The sequence below is a fragment of the Podarcis vaucheri genome (genome assembly GCF_965113315.1).
Source record: "Podarcis vaucheri genome assembly, chromosome: 13".
NCBI lineage: Eukaryota > Metazoa > Chordata > Lepidosauria > Squamata > Lacertidae > Podarcis > Podarcis vaucheri.
The window spans coordinates 12,916,174-12,937,470 of NC_138751.1; the positions used below are offsets into that span (position 1 = coordinate 12,916,174).

General features: G+C 44.5%; 2 protein-coding genes across 2 annotated transcripts; both read right to left on the reverse strand.

Moving 5' to 3' along the window:
• Nucleotides 1-6,089: 6,089 nt before the first annotated feature.
• LOC309516668 (olfactory receptor 2J3-like) lies at nt 6,090-7,163 on the reverse strand. The gene has a single exon (XM_082195440.1). The coding sequence runs from the start codon at nt 7,077-7,079 to the stop codon at nt 6,177-6,179; it is 903 nt and encodes a 300-aa protein (XP_082051566.1). The 5' UTR covers nt 7,080-7,163; the 3' UTR covers nt 6,090-6,176.
• Nucleotides 7,164-11,728: 4,565 nt separating this feature from the next.
• LOC309517435 (olfactory receptor 2J3-like) lies at nt 11,729-20,140 on the reverse strand (the record flags this gene model as incomplete). The annotated part of the gene is made up of 2 exons (XM_082196671.1): nt 19,857-20,140; nt 11,729-12,422 (listed from the first exon to the last, which is right to left on the reverse strand). The coding sequence occupies exons 1-2, from the start codon at nt 20,111-20,113 to the stop codon at nt 11,729-11,731; spliced, it is 951 nt and encodes a 316-aa protein (XP_082052797.1). The 5' UTR covers nt 20,114-20,140.
• Between the last annotated feature and the right edge of the window lie 1,157 nt (nt 20,141-21,297).

Genomic DNA, 21,297 nt, shown 5'->3' on the forward strand with positions numbered 1-21,297 from the left:
GCCTTTCCACTAAACTCCTGCTTTCCAATCCATTTGGACAGGTGCTCCCCCAGCCAATTTTTTTAATGCTTTAAATGGGAGAATGAACATCATCTGGCTTGTTCAACTCCCTGTTCTAAGTGTTAGGTGGTGGCTGTTGTTGCTCTTTCCCCTTGAACACATCAAGAGACTGAAGATTCGGTACGATAATGAGGACTGTGAGTCTACTCCACAGAGACTCCTCAGATTCCTTTGGAGATTTCTTCAGGATTTGTAATAGTCCCTTCTCTCTTGGGCTGCAAGTAGTTAAAATACAAAAATGGAAGAAGGCTCTTTGAAACAGGTAACAAAGATGGTGGAAATAAAAAAAGGCAAAAATTTACATTTTTTTAGCCTACAAGTGAGGTTGTGTACATTCCAAAGCAGGAAAGCATTTGAGTAGGGGATCATTGTTTTTAAGCAAATTATGTTGCATGCATACTGAAAAGTATTCACAGTGCATTTCCTATGTTTTTCATATACAGAAATATTTAATAATTTCTTAGCAAATAGGGGAGGAGCATGAAGAGGAATAAATACATTATCCATAAGGATTCTCTTCTAATCAGGCAGAATCTTCAGCCTCATTTTCATACTTTTCATCTCTTTTGAACTATCAACTACCCAGTGAGGTAGATTAAACTAAGAGTTAGGGCCTCACCAGATATCATTTTATGTCACATCCATGATGATTTACATTCATGAGGTTATTGGAGTGATCACATATGTCCCACTTTCAATACCATTTGTGCCTGCCAAACTTTTATAACAGCCACACTTTCCATTCTGATCAGTGCACAACCCTTAACTTCCAGTCAGCAACTATAACATTTTATGCCTGGCTTGATTTTCCCCACTGATGTGGATATGAAGTATGAAACCAAATACTAGTTGTGTGAAAGGGTAGTGACCCTTTAAGCCTGGCAAAAAACACAGAAAACCACACCTGTCAATGTGAAGAAGTTTATTAAGTTCCAAAAGGGAATTGGGAGAATTCCCAATTCTTTAAGAATATGAAGAAAACAATTTACTTCATGTCTACCTATCCTATTGCAGTGCCTTACAAACAGGCTACTGGTCTCCTCGCAAGAAACAAAAGCAGCATTGCGTGTCAGATGAAGGTTGAGGGACAAGTGCCAGTGTTGGCAGCAGTCCATCTTTTAAGGGTTCTTGACCCAGGTAGGCTCTGATTGACAGGCGGCATTTAAAGGACTGCCACATCCATCAGGGAGAAGTTTTGCAGAAAGCTTTACCAAACCTGGTGCTCTCCAATTCCCTTACCATTGGATATGTTGATAGGACATATCTATGTTTTAGACTCCAAAACATCGGAAGCGTGGTAGGTTGGGGAAGGCTGCTCTAAGCCATTCTGGCAGTAGCTCTCAAGGGTTCCAGCTGTGACTTCCGGGTTGGCGCCATCGGCAATGGCTGAATTCCTCTGACTGGGAGGAATTTGCCCCATGGAAAGTTGGGTCTGGCTGCTACGGCGAAGGCGGAGACCCGCAAAAAAATCACAGGCGGGAGAAGCCTGTGAAAGTGGGATTCGGCGGGCACCTTTTGCGCCTCCCCTACTCGCGGGGAAACCCGATTTCGGGGTTCCGGAGCGACGTGGGGTGAGCGGCGCGGTGCTTTGAGTCGTCTGCTTCTTCCACGGAGTGAAGCCGCACAGTCGTTGCCGGAGAGCGCTGACTTTTTCCTGTGGACAATTTGAATCTAAAGTAATTACCCGTGAGTAGAGCTGGAACGGGAGAATTAGATTTCCAAACGTATAATTTGGTATCGAAGCGGGGAGGTTCAATACAGGAAGTCCGCCTCCCCTTTTTGTAAATAGACTGAAGCAAAAAGGCTGTAAGCTGAAGCCTTGGAAAGCACTTTGCAAAAGACTAAAATTTCAACGGTAAAGAACACTTATTCCCCCCTCAGGGGAAGGAGAAGAGGGTGGGAGTTGTGGACTGAGTAGACCTGCAGGAGAGATTGAAGAGAGTCAGAATACTGCCGCTCTGACCCTGGAAACGGACGGCTAGCTGGATTGATGTCTTTTGGAATGTCCATTGACATTTACTGAACGTTTACTGACAGCTAGCTAAGTAAGACAAATACATTGTTTCTACAGTGCTTCTACAGTCTCTGGTTGTTTCTAAAAAGGAATAAATAGTAACAGAAAACTGAAACTAACTTTGGATGTTGGAATTGTGTTTAAAAGAGGACATTATTGATCAATACAAGTAACATAAATTGAAACTGTTTCCCCCTGGTGGAAGTTTTTGAAACTGATTGTTTTACAAGAGTGGAGCTAGGGGAATTTCCAGCTGTAAGATAAGAAACCGTGTGACTCTGGGGCTGACCTTGAATTGTTTAAGTGTTATGGCAAATGGAAAGGAAAAAATAGATTTGCCAACTGAAAAAACATTAAGGTCTGGGAAGGTTAGGCAGCAGCCTAGGAGAAGTTCAATACCAGATCCCCTTCCTCCGGCTGCTGCTGTGTCTATATCAGCACAACCAAAATCAAAAGGAATGCTATCAGAAGAGGTATTAGCGGTTGCGTTAAGTAAGATAAATGACTCATTGGAACAGCTTAATAAGAAAGTGGACGCTGCAACTAATAAAATTGATTTAAATACGGAAAGCATAAACAACTTGGGATTAAAGGTGAATACCAATACAGAATCGATTCAGAAATTGATACAGGAATCCACTCTGACACGGCAGACTGCGGAGGAAGCTAGGGAAAAGGCTGCAGCTGCTGAATGTAAAGTAACACAATTGGAGAAAGAGAGAGCCCCAGCCCTACAGAGGCAACTTGATGAACACAAGCTGACGCTTGCTATGATTGAACTTAAAGAAAAACAGACAAATTTGAGGATCAGAGGCCTACCTGAATTTGAGAAGGAAAGTTTGATAGACTTTCTTACACAGGAATTTGCTGATTTTTGGGACCTGGATTTGGGACAAGAAGAGTTTAGAATTGTGAGGGCCTTTAGACTTGGAAGAGGAGGGAAAAAAGAGAAGAACATAATAAGAGACTGCTTGATTACTCTTTGAACTAAAGAAGAGAGAGATAAAATCTTGGGTTGGCACTACCAGAAGAACCTAGAAGTGCAACAGTTAAGAGTGGTAATTTTTAAAGACGTCCTGAAATATCTTTTGGATCTTAGGCCTGACTACGGAGATATTGTTGCCCTGCTTAGAAAGAATAAAAGTATCTTTAGGTGGGAGTTTCCCGAAGGCCTATCTTTCAGTTTCAAAGGTAATAATAAATAATAAATAATAAATAAAATAATAAATAAAAATAAGATCAGTAGAGGATAAAGTGAATTTTTTGTAGAAGTACGAGGAAGATTTGCAGAAGGGACTTGGAAAAGAGCCAAGAGCATCGGACAGAAGATCACCAGATAGAGCACTAGAGCAGAGAGCATCGGATAGAAGATCACCAAACAGGGGAACATTGGACATATCAACATTGTCCTTTGGACTGGATTCAACAGTGAAGGGAGCTGGGCATGTTTAGCCTGGAGAAGAGGTGGTTAAGGGGTGATATGATAGCCATGTTCAAATATATAAAAGGATGTCACATAGAGGAAGGAGAAAGGTTCTTTTCTGCTGCTCTAGAGAAGCGGACACGGAGCAATGGATCCAAACTACAAGAAAGAAGATTCCACCTAAACATTAGGAAGAACTTCCTGACAGTAAGAGCTGTTCGACAGTGGAATTAGCTGCCAAGGAGTGTGGTGGAGTCTCCTTCTTTGGAGGTCTTTAAGCAGAGGCTTGACAACCATATGTCAGGAGTGCTCTGATGGTGTTTCCTGCTTGGCAGGGGGTTGGACTCGATGGCCCTTGTGGTCTCTTCCAACTCTATGATTCTATGATTCTATGACTTGTTGAACTACAACTTCTATCACCCCTAACTAGCAAGGCCAGAGCTCAGGGATGATGGGAGTTGTAGTCCAACAACATCTGGGGACCCACAGGTTGAGAACCGCTGCCCTAGAGCTTCCTGCAAAAATCCAGCTTCTCCTGAAGCAACAGATGGAGAGAACGCAATCAATTATGGGGGAAAGAATACAGATATGGTGTTGAGTTTCCACACCTTTTAGTTGTAAAGTCCTTTGGGCACACATAAAAATACACCAAACAAAAGCATAACTTGGACCTGTTGTGTGTTCAGACCTTTAAACCTTCCCCTTAAATAAATTCAGACAAGACTCTGGTTTGGTTTTTGGCAGAATTTTTGCCACAACTTTATTGATTACAGCACATGAGTGGTTACATAGGCTCTGGTTCAACTAGCTCCCTGCACAGTTGCAGGTAGCGCTGACCCAGGGCACCAGCATAGATCAGCCTAGGGTGAACACCTGGATAAGTCGAAAGCCAGGAACAGGCTATCTCCACCACCCAGATGTCCCCCTGGACTCAGGCACGGGCACAACCCCCTCTCATGAGTTAACCAAACCATCGAGACCCTGGAACAGAATAACCTTCACTTAGGGATGGCGAGAGCATTCTCCCATCCCTATCACCTGAACCAGAGCCTATCCACCACACAAGCACCGCACTCGCCGCCAACCACTCACACCTGCAACCAATCCCCGCTGACATGGATCTCAGCCACAAATCATTCCCAATTACAGACAGATGAACACCATCAATCCTGTAAAGGGATGCATCACAGAAGGTAATGCCCTGGTGACGCATCACCATCCCACCCAAGGCCAGAACCTTCTTGACCACAGCGCTCTGGAAGCACCTCCTGGCCCTCTCAGTGGCAGCTGAGCATCGGCTACCACACCACACACGTTGCTTCAGCAACTGCGACCAAAAAGTTTTGAGTCCAGCAAGAGCTGCCTTCAACTCTTCCAAGTCCTCCTGCATGCGGGTCCGCAGGCTCAAGCGGGAGCTTCCGGCAAATTGTTCTCACCCAGCTGCACCACCGTCGTGAATTTATTTAGGAGGGAGATCTCTGGGTCTGAGCATGCAAAAGGTGGGTTTTCCTCAAGAAAACCAATAGCTCCCTGGAGGGCCTCATCCATCGCCCAATGCTGTAGTCTAGTCTTCTGCTGTACTACCTTGTCTTATGAACATCTTACCTACTGTCCCCCCAACCACATCCTGAAATCTGCCTCCTTTGCTGCTTCCCCTACTTCACTCCACTGAACCACAAGACTGAAGTCAGCTTGTTAACTCTTTTGCTAGTCTGTGTCAAAGATTCAGTTTTAATGGGTGGCAGGTAGATGCAACTCACACAACATTCGCCTGTAGCTAGAAAAATATTCAATGTTTGATACAGGAGACGAGTGGCTAAATAAAGTATGTGACCAATTGACCAATGTGATTCAAGTGAGAGAAGGCAGGCAGGATTATGATCAGTTTGTTGAAAAAATAATAATAATTATTGTATATTGGGGTAGTAAGGTGCAGGAAAATATAAATCCATATGTATTGCTGGGAGGCTTTGAGATTGCATGCTACACTCAATTTAGTGAACTTCATTGGAAAACGAATGATAACAGTATTTTTTTCCACTCTTTTTTCCTCCCCTCCCCCCACCTTATTTTATTGGGATCTTTCCTAATATATTATGTTGTGTTATTGTTGTATAATATCAAAAACATTAAATATTCTTGTATTATGCAATATAACACCTTGTATTCTTTGGAGGAAAGTCAGGATACAAATATAATAAAGAAAGGTATATAAACAAGACATCAATTCCATAAAACATATTTTGTTGCACTGTGCAAAATATGAGCAAGCCAGGGCTGAACTGATACTACCCTTGCTGGTACCTTTCCCGGGAAAATCAGAGGCTCACTATGTCAGGTTCCTATTGGAAGACCGGACAAATGCTAGAACATTAGCAGTGGCAAAATTTTTATCGGTGGTTGCAAGAACCAATGATCCCTATTATTCTGAACAAAATGCTTGTTTAACCTGGAGGTAGGCTGTATGAATTGTGTATTGCTTTGTAATGATTTGTTGGGTCTCTGGACCGTAATAAAGATTGTTGTTGTTGTTGTTGTTTTAGAACTCTCTTGCCTGTTCGTGAACCAGAAGCAGCTCCTCATCATGGACAAAGAAGTAAGTTCATGACCCAGCAGACAATGCAAAAAATCATGAAGTCTGAGCAACATTTGCACATTATTCACACAAGTAGGCAACTCTCACCTCTTTTTCAAAATGGCCAGTCTTCTCAGTGCCTTGGCTGTTGCACCATGAATATCCTTGTTCCGCAGAGTATAAATGATAGGATTAAGCAAAGGGGTGACCACAATGTAAAAGACAGCAATTTTCTTGTCACGATCAGAAGTTGAACCCGACCGTGGAATCATGTACATAGAGATGACGGTGCTATAGAACAAGGTGACCACGATCAGGTGGGAGCCACATGTGGAGAGGGCCTTGCGCAGTCCAGTGGTTGATCTCATTTGCAATACTGAGGAGAGAACAAGCCCATAGGATATAAGGATAATCGTCAGAGGAATTAATAGCAATACTACTGATGCCAAGAATATGAAAGCCTCCGTGAGGTGTGTGTCAGCACATGAAAGTTTCAGCACCACCGGCAGCTCACAAAAGAAGTGGTTGATGTGGTTGGCATGGCAGAAGGGGAGACCAAGGGCGCTCCCCATGTTTATCGAAGCAAGGAGGAAGCCACCTGCCCAACAGAGCGAGGCAAGCAGGACTTGACGCCCCCAACCCATGATGCTGACATATAATAGAGGATAGCAGATAGCTAAGCAGCGGTCATAGGCCATGGCACTGAGAAGAAGACATTCAGTCCCACCCAGGGCCAATGTGATGTACATCTGTGTCATACAGCATGTGAAGGAGATGGCACCAATGCCAGACAGGAGGTGAGCCAGCATCTGGGGTAACGTGGTGGTGACATAACAGATCTCCAGGCCCGAAAGGTTTGTCAGGAAGAAGTACATGGGTGTGTGGAGGGAAGAGTCGGCCCACACAAGCATAATGATCACCAGGTTCCCCATAATGGTGAGGGAGTAGATGATGAAGATGACCACAAAGAGTAGAATCTGTGTCCTTCGGTCATTGGTGAATCCCATCAGTATAAAATATTTGACAGAGGTCAAGTTCTCATCACCTATTCTGACCTCTTCCCTGCAGAGAAAGGGAAACAGTGAAAGAGCAGCGGCACGCTCAGGAAATGGGGCATGTCTCAAACAAGCTATGTTCCACTCATCGCAATATCGGATTGATCCCAGAACAAGCTAATCCAAGAGTGCAAGTGCACAATTGTCTCATTCCAAACTGATGAAAAGCTTCCCACAGGGCATGAATAGAGAGATATTCACTCCATTTGTGTGTCGCTTTCAAATAAGAAAGGCTACCAGGTAACATACACTGCTTAGCATTGAGTCATACAGGCCATAGTTGGCAAATATAGTTCAAACCATGGTGTCACATCAGAGTTTTTGTGGTTTATATTTTGATTTTGTCCTGTGAATTGCCCTGAGACCTCCAGGTATAGGGCAGTATATAAATTCATTAAAAAAATAAATCATAAGTGCCAACTGCTAGGGGCCGAGACCCATTCGGCTCCCCCAATAAAATATTTGAGGGGACTGGGACCCCCTAAGTCAGACATAGGCAAACTCGGTCCTCCAGATGTTTTGGGACTACAACTCCCATCATCCCTGACCACTGGTCCTGTTAGCTAGGGATGATGGGAGCTGTAGTCCCAAAACATCTGGAGGGCCGAGTTTGCCTTTGCCTGCCCTAAGTTGATGGGCATTACCATTCAAATAGTGTGTATATACCATGTCATGTGATGAATTATGAAGGGTGGAGATTACCTACCCTACCCAATATTTTATTCCAGTTTACACCCCTGGAGATCATAGTTTACTGGGATAAAATAGATTTTTTAAGGGAGACCACCACTGTATGAATGTAGCCCTTCTTCACAATATCCATTAAAACAAGAAAACAGTCTACATTCACACACACACACACACACACACACACACACACACACCATTTCCAAATTGAAGAACATGATCTTACCACTGCTCTTCTCTTTGTTGTTTTTCAGCAACCCCCAAATAGTTATCCATGTCACTGGTATGTGCAACTGTAAATAATAGCTGAAGGGGTTCCAGTCAGCTGTCTTAACGTGAGACGTTGAACAATCAAAGGAATTGTCAGTAATCTCAAGGAGGAACTTGCTGCATCTCTCCTAAAGGGGCTTCTGCTGAGGGAGAGCAGCTCTGTGCTGCTTGGAAAGACTGCCTGTTGCAGGGCACTCAGTAGTATAATGCCTTGGGGTTTACTTGCAGTTTGCTTCTGCTAACCTTTCTGAAATCAAATTGGTTGTGGGGGAAACTGATCAACACATGACCCAGCCCATCAGTGCTGTGCCTCCCTGCTCTAAGCAAGTGGGGCAGGTTAGTCTAGGGCTGACACAAGGTCCAAACAATCAGTGCTATGAACATCTAGATTCATCTCAAACAGGAAAATGCATGTTTTCCCTGCCTCCCATCCTAAAGAAAAAGTTATATGTATGTTCGCAGGTCATCAGGTGGCTGTCCTTCTCTGTCCTGTGAACTGGGATCCTTTAACTGGAGATGGACCACAGATAGACCACAGAAAAAAGTCTTGCTCTCCTTCTGATATGCTTCTTCAAGTACCTGGCAAGATGCTTGATGATCCTCCAACCTAGTTTTAATGCCTACCAAAGTGGGGTTCAACACAACCTGGCTTGCTCAACTGCCTATTCCTAACGTTAGAAAATTGGACAGCACACCAGTATTTGTATTCTCCCTATGACTTTTTGCATCCTTTTTCCTTTGTTTGCTATTCATTATGATAATGAGGACAGTGCAGCTACTCCACAGGGACTCCCTTGGTGCCTTTCTTCTCTTCAGCCATTAATAGGTGTTTATTTCATGAACCTTATGGGGCTTCATGTTCTTAACATACCACAGATATGGAAGAATAATTCTATGCTGGCTTTGAATCAGAATTGCATGCATTGTAATAAAAACAAATAAGCGCATTTCACATTCTGTTATCTGAATGTATGCAAACTGAGCATATTTGAATTCGTCTCTGTGGGTTTCATGTTTTCTTTAGCATTTAGGGCGCATGGTATGCTCTTGGGAAGTTGCCTTATACTGAGTCAGATTATTGGTCCAACTAGCTAAGTGTCACCTATGCTGAGTAGCAACTGCTCTCCAGAATTTCAGAAAGGGGACATTTTCAGAGATTTTTAGTTTGCAGGTTGCCATCTGGATTTGGCTCTGGGGTGAACTGGAATGGGTGCACACCAGACCAGGCCCAGTCCAGATTTATCAATTATGCTGTGCCCACTTGCGATTCCCAAGCAGCTGGTATCCAGAGGAACAGTGACTCTGACAATGGAGATGTAATACATACATTGATATCCTTATCCTCTATGAATCTGTCCAATCCTCCTTTAAAACCATTGTGGGAGCATGTTCCATTATGAGTTGCTGCTGCCAGATATAACTCCCTGTCGGCTTTGCAAGCATTTGTGCCAGAAAGGGATGGCATGAGTACCTGATCTGCCTTCGCATTCACCCAGTTCTAATTTAGGAGGGTCCAGATTTCCTCCTAAAGCATCTGTGAAGGTAGATTCTGCCACTGTGTAAGCATTCTTCAACCCAATCCCCCTAAAGGTAAAGGTAAAGGCACCCCTGACAGTTAAGTCCAGTCATGAATGACTCTAGGGTTGCAGCGCTCATCTTGCTTTACAGGCTGAGGGAGCCGGTGTTTGTCCACAGGCAGTTTTTCCGGGTCATGTGGCCAGCATGACTAAGTGAAACCAGAGCAGCGCATGGAAATGCCATTTACCTTCCCACTGGAGTGGTACCTATTTATCTACTTGCACTTTGACGTGCTTTCGAACTGCTAGGTTGGCAGGAGCTGGGACTGAGCAATGGGAGCTCACTCCGTTGCAGGGATTCGAACCGCCAACCTTCTGATTGGCAAGACTCAGTGGTTTAGACCACAGCTCCACCCGCATCCCTCAATCTCCCCAGATGCCTTCAGAAATATGACATTCTCCTCGTCAGTGCTGCTCTCCAAAAACAAATCTTTTATTAATATTCTGAGCTATTTCTGTTCTCTACAAATTCCCTTTCTATGCAAGCACTTATAGTTGAAATTCTCCCTTTGGGAGGGTCAAACTATTTTCTTAAGCTCCATCCACAATGTCCTATCTGGCATGGCATCTGTGACTAATATTGTCCTTTTCCAGGTAAAACTTTAAGAGGACCTTTTATGTATCAAACCTTTTGTTCAATGGTTGATGTAGCATCTTAGATTATCCCAGAATCATGTACTATGTTGAGGGGGGTGTCTATGGTCACCCTCCATATCCGCACACATAATATTTAGGGTTTAGCGAAGAGTCTCAGTCTCTTATTTTTAGCCAATGTATTTCTTTACTTAAGCCAATATAGTTCAGGGTTACAGAAGAGGGGGGAAATAAGGTTAATCAGTCACATACAGAATATATCACCTGACAAGGGAATACAAAAATAAGGCAATATAATCAAGTGTATTCAATTTTAGAGTTGAAGCAAATATATTTAATTACCTGAGAATACAAGCGTGAGGTTATTTTTTTAAGAGAAGACTGAGTTGGTACCAAAAGGGAGCAATGTCTATACCTCATCTCTCCTTTGAAGAGACAAAAGTTAAGATACACACCTAAATTCAATTGCTAACTTCACCACTGTGAAGGGAAGATGTAGCTTGGCCCTAAAATCCTTGAATTTCTTCAGGTGCTGCTGGTAAGATCGCCTAGTGCCCTAAACCCACTATGGCAGAAGTGATGGCATACTGGGATGTCAAATTCCAAAGTTCCACAGAACACACAGAATCCACTGGGTTCCAGCTCCGAGAATAGCTCCATCAGGAACCAAGAGAGGGCATCAGCAATGCAATTCTGCAGGCCTGGGATGTGATGGGTCACAAACAAGATATTAAAGCATGCCTTAATAACTCTCCAAACCTGTGCTTTGTAGGCATTGGACATGCAGAAGTGTGTGTAAGACCTGAGTGGGTATAGCATTGCAAATGAAATCTGAAAACAGCCCTCTATCTTGGCTACTGTACCTTGGCTTTGGTGTTCCAATAAAAAGAAAATTATTTTCGTTGGGGGGGGGGAGAAAAATATTGAAGTCAGAAGGAGGATCTGGTGGGAATTCCCAACATCCCTGTCTCCCTTCCAGGAGGATTTGGTGCTCAGATCTCCTCAGCAGCAGTGTTGGCTCCAGAAAAGAGAGACGTTATCAAGATTTGGCTGTGAACAATGACCCATGAAAGGACTAGCAAGTCGAGGAGCTGGCACTGAGGACAGAAGCTGTTCGGTTCTCCTTGCTTTTTCCTGGCCTAAGAGTTCCATGCTGTCTAAAGTTTTCTTGGGTTGGTCCTTTAGGGCATGGGAAGACAATAAGGTGCTCTGCAGAGGACGCTGAGTTGTTCTGAATGGGGAATGAAAGAACCATCTATGCCACCTTGACTTCTTTGGAGGAAAAACTTGGCATAAAATAAATAAATCAATGGCATAAACTTGCTCTACAACTTTCTTAGAAGCTCCTGCTCCAGAAACAGCTCCTGGTCATTGACAAAGAGATAGCTCCATGTCCCAGGAGATATGTATCTCCTGTGCCAAAACCTGATGCTCAAGCAACATTTCCATATTATTCATACTAGTAGGCAATGATCAACTCTTTTGCTTAATGTCCAGTCTTTGCAACACCTTGGCTATTGCATCATGGATATCCTTGTTCCGAAGAGTATAAATGATAGGGTTGAGCAGAGGGGTGACTACAAGGTAGAAAATGGCAATTTTCTTGTCACGATCAGAAGTTGAACCCGACCGGGGAATCAAGTACATAGAGATGACAGTGCCATAGAACAAGGTGACCACAATCAGATGGGAGCCACACGTGGAGAAGGCCTTGCGCCATCCAGCAGTTGACCTCATTTTCAATACTGAGGAGATAACAAACCCATAGGAGGTCATGATAATTGAAAGAGGAAGTATGACCCCAAGTGAAGCTGCCAAAAAGATGGCGGCCTCTGTAATGTAGGTGTCAGTGCATGAAAGTTTAATCACCATTGCCATCTCACAGATGAAGTGGTCAACACGGTTTGGGCCACAGAAGTAGAGAGAAGTGGCACTGCCAACCATTAGAGACCCAAGGAGGAAGCCACCAATCCAAGTGACTGAGGCAAGCAGAAATTGTCGCCACCAGCCCATGACACTTGAATATATTAGAGGATGACAGATAGCTAGGTAGCGATCATAGGCCATTACACCTAGAAGAAGGCATTCACAGGATCCGAGGGACAATGTGATGTACATCTGTGCCATACAACGGGTGAAGGAGATGGCTCCATTGCCAGACATGAGGCTTGCCATCGTTTGGGGCAAGGTTGTGGTGACATAGCAGATCTCTAGACCTGCTAAGTTGCTTAAGAAGAAGTACATTGGTATGTGAAGTGAAGACTCAACCCACACAAGCAAGATGATCAACAGGTTCCCCAAAATGGTCAGGGAGTATATGATGAGGACTACCACAAAGAGAAGAATCTGTGTCCTTCGATCACTGGAGAATCCCATCAATATGAACTCTTTCACAAAAGTGACGTTTTCTTCCCCCATCCTTATCTCCTTCCTGCAGAGAAAGGGCGACAGGGGAGACCAGAGAAATTATCTGAGAACCATAAGTATAGCCTTGTTTGGGGCCCTACAAGACTGGGGTCAAACCATGAACCAACCATGAGCCTCAATTTCATTTTATAAAATATCTCAGCAAGTGTCTTTAGTTTCCCATTAATTGAAATTTCCTTTCACTACTGCATGTCTTTCAGTCATTGTGATTGTGAGAACAGCTTGTTTATTCTTTATTTAACAATCTATTGAAGTATACCGTATTTTTCGCCCCATAAGACGCACTTTTTCCCCTCCAAAAATGAAGGGGAAATCGGGGTGCGTCTTATGGGGCGAATGCCTGCAAGCCTCGCGCGCCCGGCAGGAGGTCCCACCGGGTGCGCGAGGCTTGGGGCGGCAGCCTGTCGCGCGAAGCACGGGGAGCCCTCGGGAGGGCTCCCCCTGCTTCGGGCAAGTGTCTGCAAGCCTCGCGCACCCGGCAGGAGGTCCCACCGGGTGCGCGAGGCTTGGGGCGGCAGCGGACTGCTTGCGCGCACCTAGAAGCTTGGGGCCAGGTGCGCGCAAGCAGTCCGCTGCCGCCCCAAGCCCTGCGCACCCGGCGGGACCTCCTGCCGGGTGCGCGAGGCTTGGGGCGGCAGCGGACTGCTTGCGCGCACCGAGAAGCTTGGGGCCAGCTGAGCTCAGCCCGCCCCAAGCTTCTAGGTGCGCGCAAGCAGTCCGCTGCCGCCCCAAGCCTCGCGCACCCGGTGGGACCTCCTGCCGGGTGCGCGAGGCTTGGGGCGGCAGCGGACTGCTTGCGCGCACCTAGAAGCTTGGGGCGCGCTGAGCTCAGCACGCCCCAAGCTCCTGGTATAGCACAGCGATCCGCTAGCCCTGGGAGAGCCCCGCGGCTCTCCCAAGGCTAGCGGACTGCTTGCGCGCACGCAGAAGCTTGGGGCGCGCTGAGCTCAGCACGCCCCAAGCTCCTGGTGTAGCGCAGCGATCCGCTAGCCCTGGGAGAGCCCCGCGGCTCTCCCAGGGCTAGCGGACTGGTTGCTGGCACGCAGAAGCTTGGGGCGCGCTGAGCTCAGCACGCCCCAAGCTTCTGGATTAGCGCAGGGGTCCACTAGCCCTGGGAGAGGCGCCCGGCTCTCCCACGCTAGCGGAGACCTTGCCGGCACGCAGAAGCTTGGGGCGCGCTGAGCTCCGCACGCCCCAAGCTCCTGGTGTAGCGCAGCGCACCTGGGGGGAAAATAATTTTTTTTCCCTTTATTTCCCCCCCAAAAATCTAGGTGTGTCTTATGGGCCGGTGCGTCTTATGGGGCGAAAAATACGGTAGATAATTTTTTTGTTTTAATTTTTTTTTTGTAAACCATTTTGGGTTTTCTTACAATAAATGCTGTATAAATTTATATAAAAGTATATATTTCTTGATGTTCATGGTTTTATTTACTTATTTATGTTAGAGCAGGCATCCCCAATGTTTTGGGATTACAATTCCCATCATCCCTGACCACTGGTCCGGTTAGCTAGGGATGATGGGAGTTGTAGTCCCAAAACATGTGGAGGGCTGAGTTTGGGGGGTGCCTGTGTTACAGGAATCATAGTGCTGGGACACCATCTTGTTTAATGACATCAACACCCCGCTGATACGTTGACTTTAGTTCTGTGCATTCGTTATTTTTTTGTGGTATATGGTTGCAAGAACTGCCCTGGGATTTATTTATTTTATATTTTTATGAAAAGAACTGTGCAAATGAGATGATAAAGAAACACATGAGGGTTTTATTTTCTTTGAGGGTCTATTTACGCTATGTGGAAGAGTATGAGTGGAAAGAAAATGGTTCCTCGTTCATAGTAGTGGTGATTTGGTCTAATAAGGTAGAAGGCAGGGGAACCAGGAATAGGAGACCAACTGATTCTAGTTTTGTCCCCAACCTCCTCTTAGATAAGTTCTACAAGAACAACATTAAGACTAACCAAGGGGGAGGAAAAATAAAACAATAGAAATACTCAACTAACTGACCAGTCTTCATGGCTGCTGTTCTCCCAAACACAGCATAAATGAATTTCAGAGTGATGCCTTTGAGAAATTAAAAAAAAAAAGAGGAACCCCTTTAAAGAAGAAACTACAGACCCAAAACTACATACAATTATCTGTAACTTTTCAAGAATGGATAGTGCCAACAAACGTTAGGGGTTTCCTCCCCACCCCACCACCAACTGACTTACAAATTACTCAATATTATCTGACCTTTGTATGCTGCCCAGGGTTCACCAGCAGCTGTTAAGAAATTTCTCTTGCAGCAGTGTTTTCTTAAGGCATATGAAAGCTGAATAGTTTTCTCTTGAGGGCTGCAAAATAAAAAACCCGGCAGGGAAGTTCACTGTAATACTGGTGACTTCATAGGAAAGCTGCATGCAGCTTCTGGTTTCCCTCGCAGAGGCTGCTTGAAGACGAACAAAGAAACGAGAGCCAGTGAAAGGATTCTTGCTTTGGAGTTAGATCTGCCTCTCTCTGCCTTCTCTCTTTTACAGATGATACCCAGTTCTTCCTCTCCTTTAAAACAGAACCAATGAATGTCCTATGTGAGCGTCTGTAGGCGGTTGGAGGATGAATGGTGGTTAATGGGCTTTGAAGACACTCAAACTCAGGATGCAAGGGAGAAGCATGCCAAAAGGAAGGCACACTTGGCAAATCCACATGGTGATCAACTCCCACCCGGAAACCAATGTCCCCACTGTGGAAGGACATATGGATCCAGAATTGGCCTCCACAGTCACTTACGGACTCATCGTTAAAACCGTGTTTATGGAAGACAATCTTACTCAGCTGGGGCTGCATGCAGACGAACGAGAGCCAGAGAAAGGGCTCTTGCTTTGGAGTAAGATCTGCCTCTCCCTGCCTTATCTCTTTTACAGAAACACAGATTCTGGAACGGCAGCTGCTTGCATCTCTTCTCTGATATACTTCCAATAGTCTTCTCTCTATGCACACAAGTGCTTGTTATGGTTATCTGAGTAAATGTTCATTGAGCACTTTAGCAATAAAGATTCCCCCCACCCTTCATTTGCACATTTACATTGTCTTGGGGAAGTGGAGAAATGTGGGGAACATGAGGTGGCCTACTAGCCAGCTCAAGGGCCTGGCCAATCAGTCATTCAGCCCTGCAAAAATCCAGCTTCTCCTGAGGCAAGAGATTGAGACAACTTAATCAATTATGGAGGAAAGAATATATATATGGTCAGTGCTTTTCTTGGGTGCTGCCCCAACAAGTCTTCCAAAATGAAGGTTAATCACAGCCTAGCTTATTCCACTACCTAACTCTTCTCAGGTTTAAAACAGAGAGAGCAGTGGCGAATGATTTCTCCCTGCCATTTTACAAAGGCATGGTGATTCATTAAGTTAATAAAGACTGTGAATCTCCCGCACTGGATCTGCTCCAATTTCTTTTGTCTCTCTGGCCCCTCAGCTCGTTAACAATTCTTTACCTTTACCTTCAGCCACTTGGGCCTGAAACTTTTGACATAGCGATTAACAAGACACAAGGGAAAGATTTTCCAAGAAATGAATGGAATGGAGTATTCTAGTAACCTAGCTATGACATGTGCTCTACTAGAATACTCCATTCCACCTAATCTTTTCTCTCCTGCCACCAACAAATACTCAGTAATCTGTGAAAACTGAGCATGCTCTCTCCATGTCAGGTTCCTTTAGGGTTTATATCCCCCCCCTCCCCAGTTTCCCTTCCACACAAAAAAGATGTAGATTCCTGCAAGAGCTGGATTTTCCACAAGCTGGTCAATAGCTCCCTCATGTTCATGGGAGGCAATATTTTATGTAAATAATTACAGTGGTACCTCGGGTTAAGTACTTAATTCGTTCCGGAGATCCGTTCCTAACCTGAAACTGTTCTTAACCTGAAGCACCACTTTAGCTAATGAGGCTTCCCGCTGCTGCCGTGCCGCTGGAGCACGATTTCTGTTCTCATCCTGAAGCAAAGTTCTTAACCCAAGGTAATATTTCTGGGTTAGCGGAGTCTGTAACCTGAAGCGTATGTAACCCGAGGTACCACTGTATTGGCATTCATACCCAAAACACTGGTAATGTAGAAAATGATACTGCACCCACCATCAGAGGTGAACAAAGTAGGTATAGAACTGCAAATGTGGTTTGAAAACAACCCTATATCAGGATTCCATATTATGTGTTGATTTTAAAAGACTTGTTTGCAGCTTTCTTGCAAAATATCAGAGTCGTGTACAGCAATATAAAGCAAGGAGGATGTTGCATCACACTTTAAGGATGCATTCCAGCCTGGAAAGGGAAGTATAGGAGGGTGCAGAGTGGGGCCAGTGAAGGAGGAGGACTTGGGAAATTAGCCTGTGAGCTGGTGAAGAAGGCCTGCAGGTGCCTGAGTGGGGTCTGGGGAGCTCACTGCATCCCACTGCGTCGCTCAAGCCTGTGTCTGCCAACTTGAAAGGCAGAGCGGGTACGACCTGGGAATGTGTCCCTCCCATGGACGAGCTTCTGTCTCTGGCATGATTTGTGGTTGGTTGCTCCATAATTTGGACAATTGGCATTAATCAAGAGGCGCTCCTGAACCAACATATGCAAATAGGCTGCAATCAGTCAGCTGTCGAAAGGACTGGGCTTGGCTCCTTGAAGGTATCTGAATGTTTTCCTTGAAGCTTGAGAATCCTTACAACAGATAGGGAAGGAAGGGGAAGGACAAGGTGCTTTGTGTTTCTTATGGTTTTCAGATGGCTTCCTTTTTTCCTGTCCTCTCCTGTTATTCTGTTTCTTGTTTCAGAGAAGAGGGGGAAGGCTTTTGATTTATGCGCAACAATGAATTTAACAAGGTTTTAGTATGCCCTCCGACGCGGGTGGCGCTGTGGATAAAACCTCAGTGCCTAGGGCTTGCCGATTGCATGGTTGGCGGTTCGAATCCCCGTGGCGGGGTGAGCTCCCGTCGTTCGGTCCCAGCTCCTGCCCTCGTTCGGTCCCAGCTCCTGCCCACCTAGCAGTTCGAAAGCACCCTAAGTGCAAGTAGATAAATAGGTACCGCTTTATAGCGGGAAGGTAAACGGCATTTCCGTGTGCTGCGCTGGTGCCAGCTCGCCAGAGCAGCTTCGTCACGCTGGCCACGTGACCCGGAAGTGTCTCCGGACAGCGCTGGCCCCCGGCCTCTTAAGTGAGATGGGCGCACAACCCTAGAGTCGGACACGACTGGCCCGTACGGGCAGGGGTACCTTTACCTTTACCTTTAGTATGCCCTCCACCTTTGACTGAGGCTGAATGGACTTTATTTAAAATTATTCCTGGGCTGGACTAGGCGTGCTGTTGGAGAAATACTGTTTAAAAAGTATGAACTGCTGCTGAACAGATCTGGCAAAGAGGCTGAATTTGAGAAAAGATCTTGTTTTTAACTGTGTGCTGAGGAAGAACTCCAGAGTGGAATTTTCATGGTGGAGTTTGGATATTCACTCTGTCAGTTATTTACAGCTGCAGCTCATACTGTAAATGGCAGGAGGAATCGAATGTGACCTTGTACCATCCAGAAAAAGACTGCAAAGAACTGAACAATGGAAGATAGCAATTAACTCTCCCAGCACACCAGGTCCGGGATAATAATGTATATGAAGGACTACACACGTGAAAAGCATTATTTATAACATGTAATGGAGGTGCTGTCTGTAAGGTGAAAAAAGCCAGCTGGAAGAATGGTTTAATGGCAAGTGAAGGATGTCAACTGGACTCTAAATAAGAAATGATGTGGCTATGAGAGGAGATGATGGTCATATGTTTGGAACAGGATTTTTTAAAAACATATTTAAATCATTTGGAAAATTAATTAAAAAATAAATTGGAAAAAAGACAATGCAAACCAACAACAACACATGAAATGTTGGGTTTTTTGTATATAATTTTATTCAGCTTTCTGTTTTACAATTTAAAATACTCGTTTTACATCCTTACGTTAATGATTTCCTTTCTCATGGCTCATTTTACATATCATAAATCCCTGCATATTTTACAGAAATGATACCATTCCCTCCCCCTCTTCCTTTTTCCTTTCTCCTCCTGTGATGGAACTCCTATTTGGGGACTTCCCTGGCTTTTTCTGGCCCATGTAGGACCAGTCTGGATAGTTAGCCTTGGTGAAGATTTGACGTTTTCATCCCCAAAAAGGTGTTTGATTTGAGTTTCCATTGAAATGAGGCTGAATTTTAATGTTTTAATGTTGTATTTTAATCTTGTTTTTAAGTTGCATTTCAATAAATTTGTTTTTATATCGGGTATTAGCCTCCCTGAGCCTGGTCTTGGCTGGGGAGGGAGGGGTATAAAAAATTTATTAGTAGTAGTAGTATTATTCAGTATTCCATTATTGCATCCATCAAAACTTGTGCACACTGTTGAATTTATCTTAATGCTGGCAGTGTTTTCAGCTACAACATACATAATGTTTGCGCAACATTTGCACATTATTCATTCTAGTAGGCAACTCTCAACTCTTGCAAAATGGCCAGTCTTCTCAGCACCTTGGCTGCTGCACCATGAATATCCTTGTTTCGCAGAGTGTAAATAATAGGATTAAGCAAAGGGGTGACCACAATGTAAAAGACAGCAATTTTCTTGTCACGATCAGAAGTTGAACCCGACCGTGGAATCATGTACATAGAGATGACAGTGCTATAGAACAAGGTGACCACAATCAGGTGGGAGCCACATGTGGAGAAGGCCTTGCGCAGTCCATTGGTGGATTTCATTTGCAATACTGAGGAGAGAACAAGCCCATAGGATATAAGGATAATTGTCAGAGGAATTATAAGCAATAGTACAGATGCCATGAATATGAAAGCCTCTGTGAGGTGCGTGTCAGCACATGAAAGCTTCAGCACTATCGGGAGCTCACAAAAGAAGTGGTTGATGTGGTTGGGGCCACAGAAGGGGAGGCGAATGGTGCTACCTGCATTTATAGAACCTAGGAGGAAGCCGCCTGCCCAACAGAGAGAAGTAAGCAGGACTTGGCGCCCCCAGCCCATGATGCTAGTATATAATAGAGGGTGGCAGATAGCCAAGTAGCGGTCATAGGCCATGGCACTGAGAAGAAGGCATTCGGTACCACCTAGGGACAACGAAATATACATCTGGAGAGTGCAGTGGGTGAAAGAAATGACTCCGTTTCCAGACAGGAGGTGAGCCAGCATCTGGGGCAAAGTGCTGGTGACAAAGCAGATCTCCAGGCTTGACAGGTGTGTCAGGAAGAAATACATGGGTGTGTGGAGGGAAGAGTCAAGTCGGACAAGGATGATGATCACCAGGTTCCCCATAATGGTGAGGGAGTAGATGATGAAGACCACCACAAAGAGTAGAATCTGTGTCCTTCGGTCATTTGACAGTCCCACCAATACAAAATATTTGATCGAAGTAAAGTTCTTGTCCCCCATCCTAACCTCTTCCCTACAGAGAAAGGGCAACAGTGAGTCTAAGGAAAGCCATGTGTTACACATCACAATGTCAGTTAATCCCCAAACCAACCAATCCAATGCTGTGTGTGCATACTTGTCTCATTTCAAACAAAAGCAAAACTTTCTACAAGGCATGAATTGGGTGACACATGCTCTGTCTGCTTGTAACTTTCCAAGGCAATAAAATTGTGTCAACCAATTAACATGCAATGCTTAAACCAGGTTCATGCAAACCTTGGTTTATAAATATAGTCTAAATCATGAGTTCACATTAGAGTTAACAGCCCAACATTGGTGCTGTTTTAGTTTTTTGTTGACTCTCAGTTAACCTATGGAAACCCATGAGCCTACCTTGGCTATGTTCATTAATATCAATATAGGTACTCAGAATAAAAGTTAATTGAATTTCACCCATAGTGTGCAATCAGGGTTAAGATAAGTAAAGCATGATTACACAGGTCTTATATCTAATTTTTTGCCTCATCCAGTCAACCCTCTTTACTTGGGTGTCATCAGTTCAACAGACAACTTTGTCAATTCCTGACTGTGACCATTTTCTTTTTATCAAATTATGGATCAGATATGACTGAGGCCAAACATTGATTGTTACTTCCTTAAAGCTAGAAGTACTGCTTTCTTTGTCCAGATTTCTAACCAAATTTTATTGTGTGGTGTGTATTTTTCTGTTCTCACATTTTATTATTTATCATACATTGCCACACATTAATTTTAATTTTAGTTATTGATATGGGGATATATTTTAGCAGATAGATAGATGATAGATAGAGATGATAGATAGATATGCACAACATTCACACACAGGCAAAATCCCAATTCCAAGTTGAAGAATATGATCTTACCTTTGCACTTCATTTTGTTGCTCCTCAGCAACCTCAAAGGAGTTTTTCATTCTTGTGCAACTGTAAATTATAGCTGAGTGGGTTCCAATCAGCTTTCTCATGTGAGACGTTGAACAACCAAATGAACTTTCAGTGATCTCAAGGAAAAACCTGCTCTACCACTCCCTAAGGGGCTTCCACTGAGGAAGAGCTGCTTTGAAAAACTGCTTGCTGCAGGGTACTCAGTAGACTAATGCCTTGCAGTTTACTTCCTCCCAGAATTATGAACAAGAAGGAGGTAAATTTTCCTAGATAAGGCAAGGT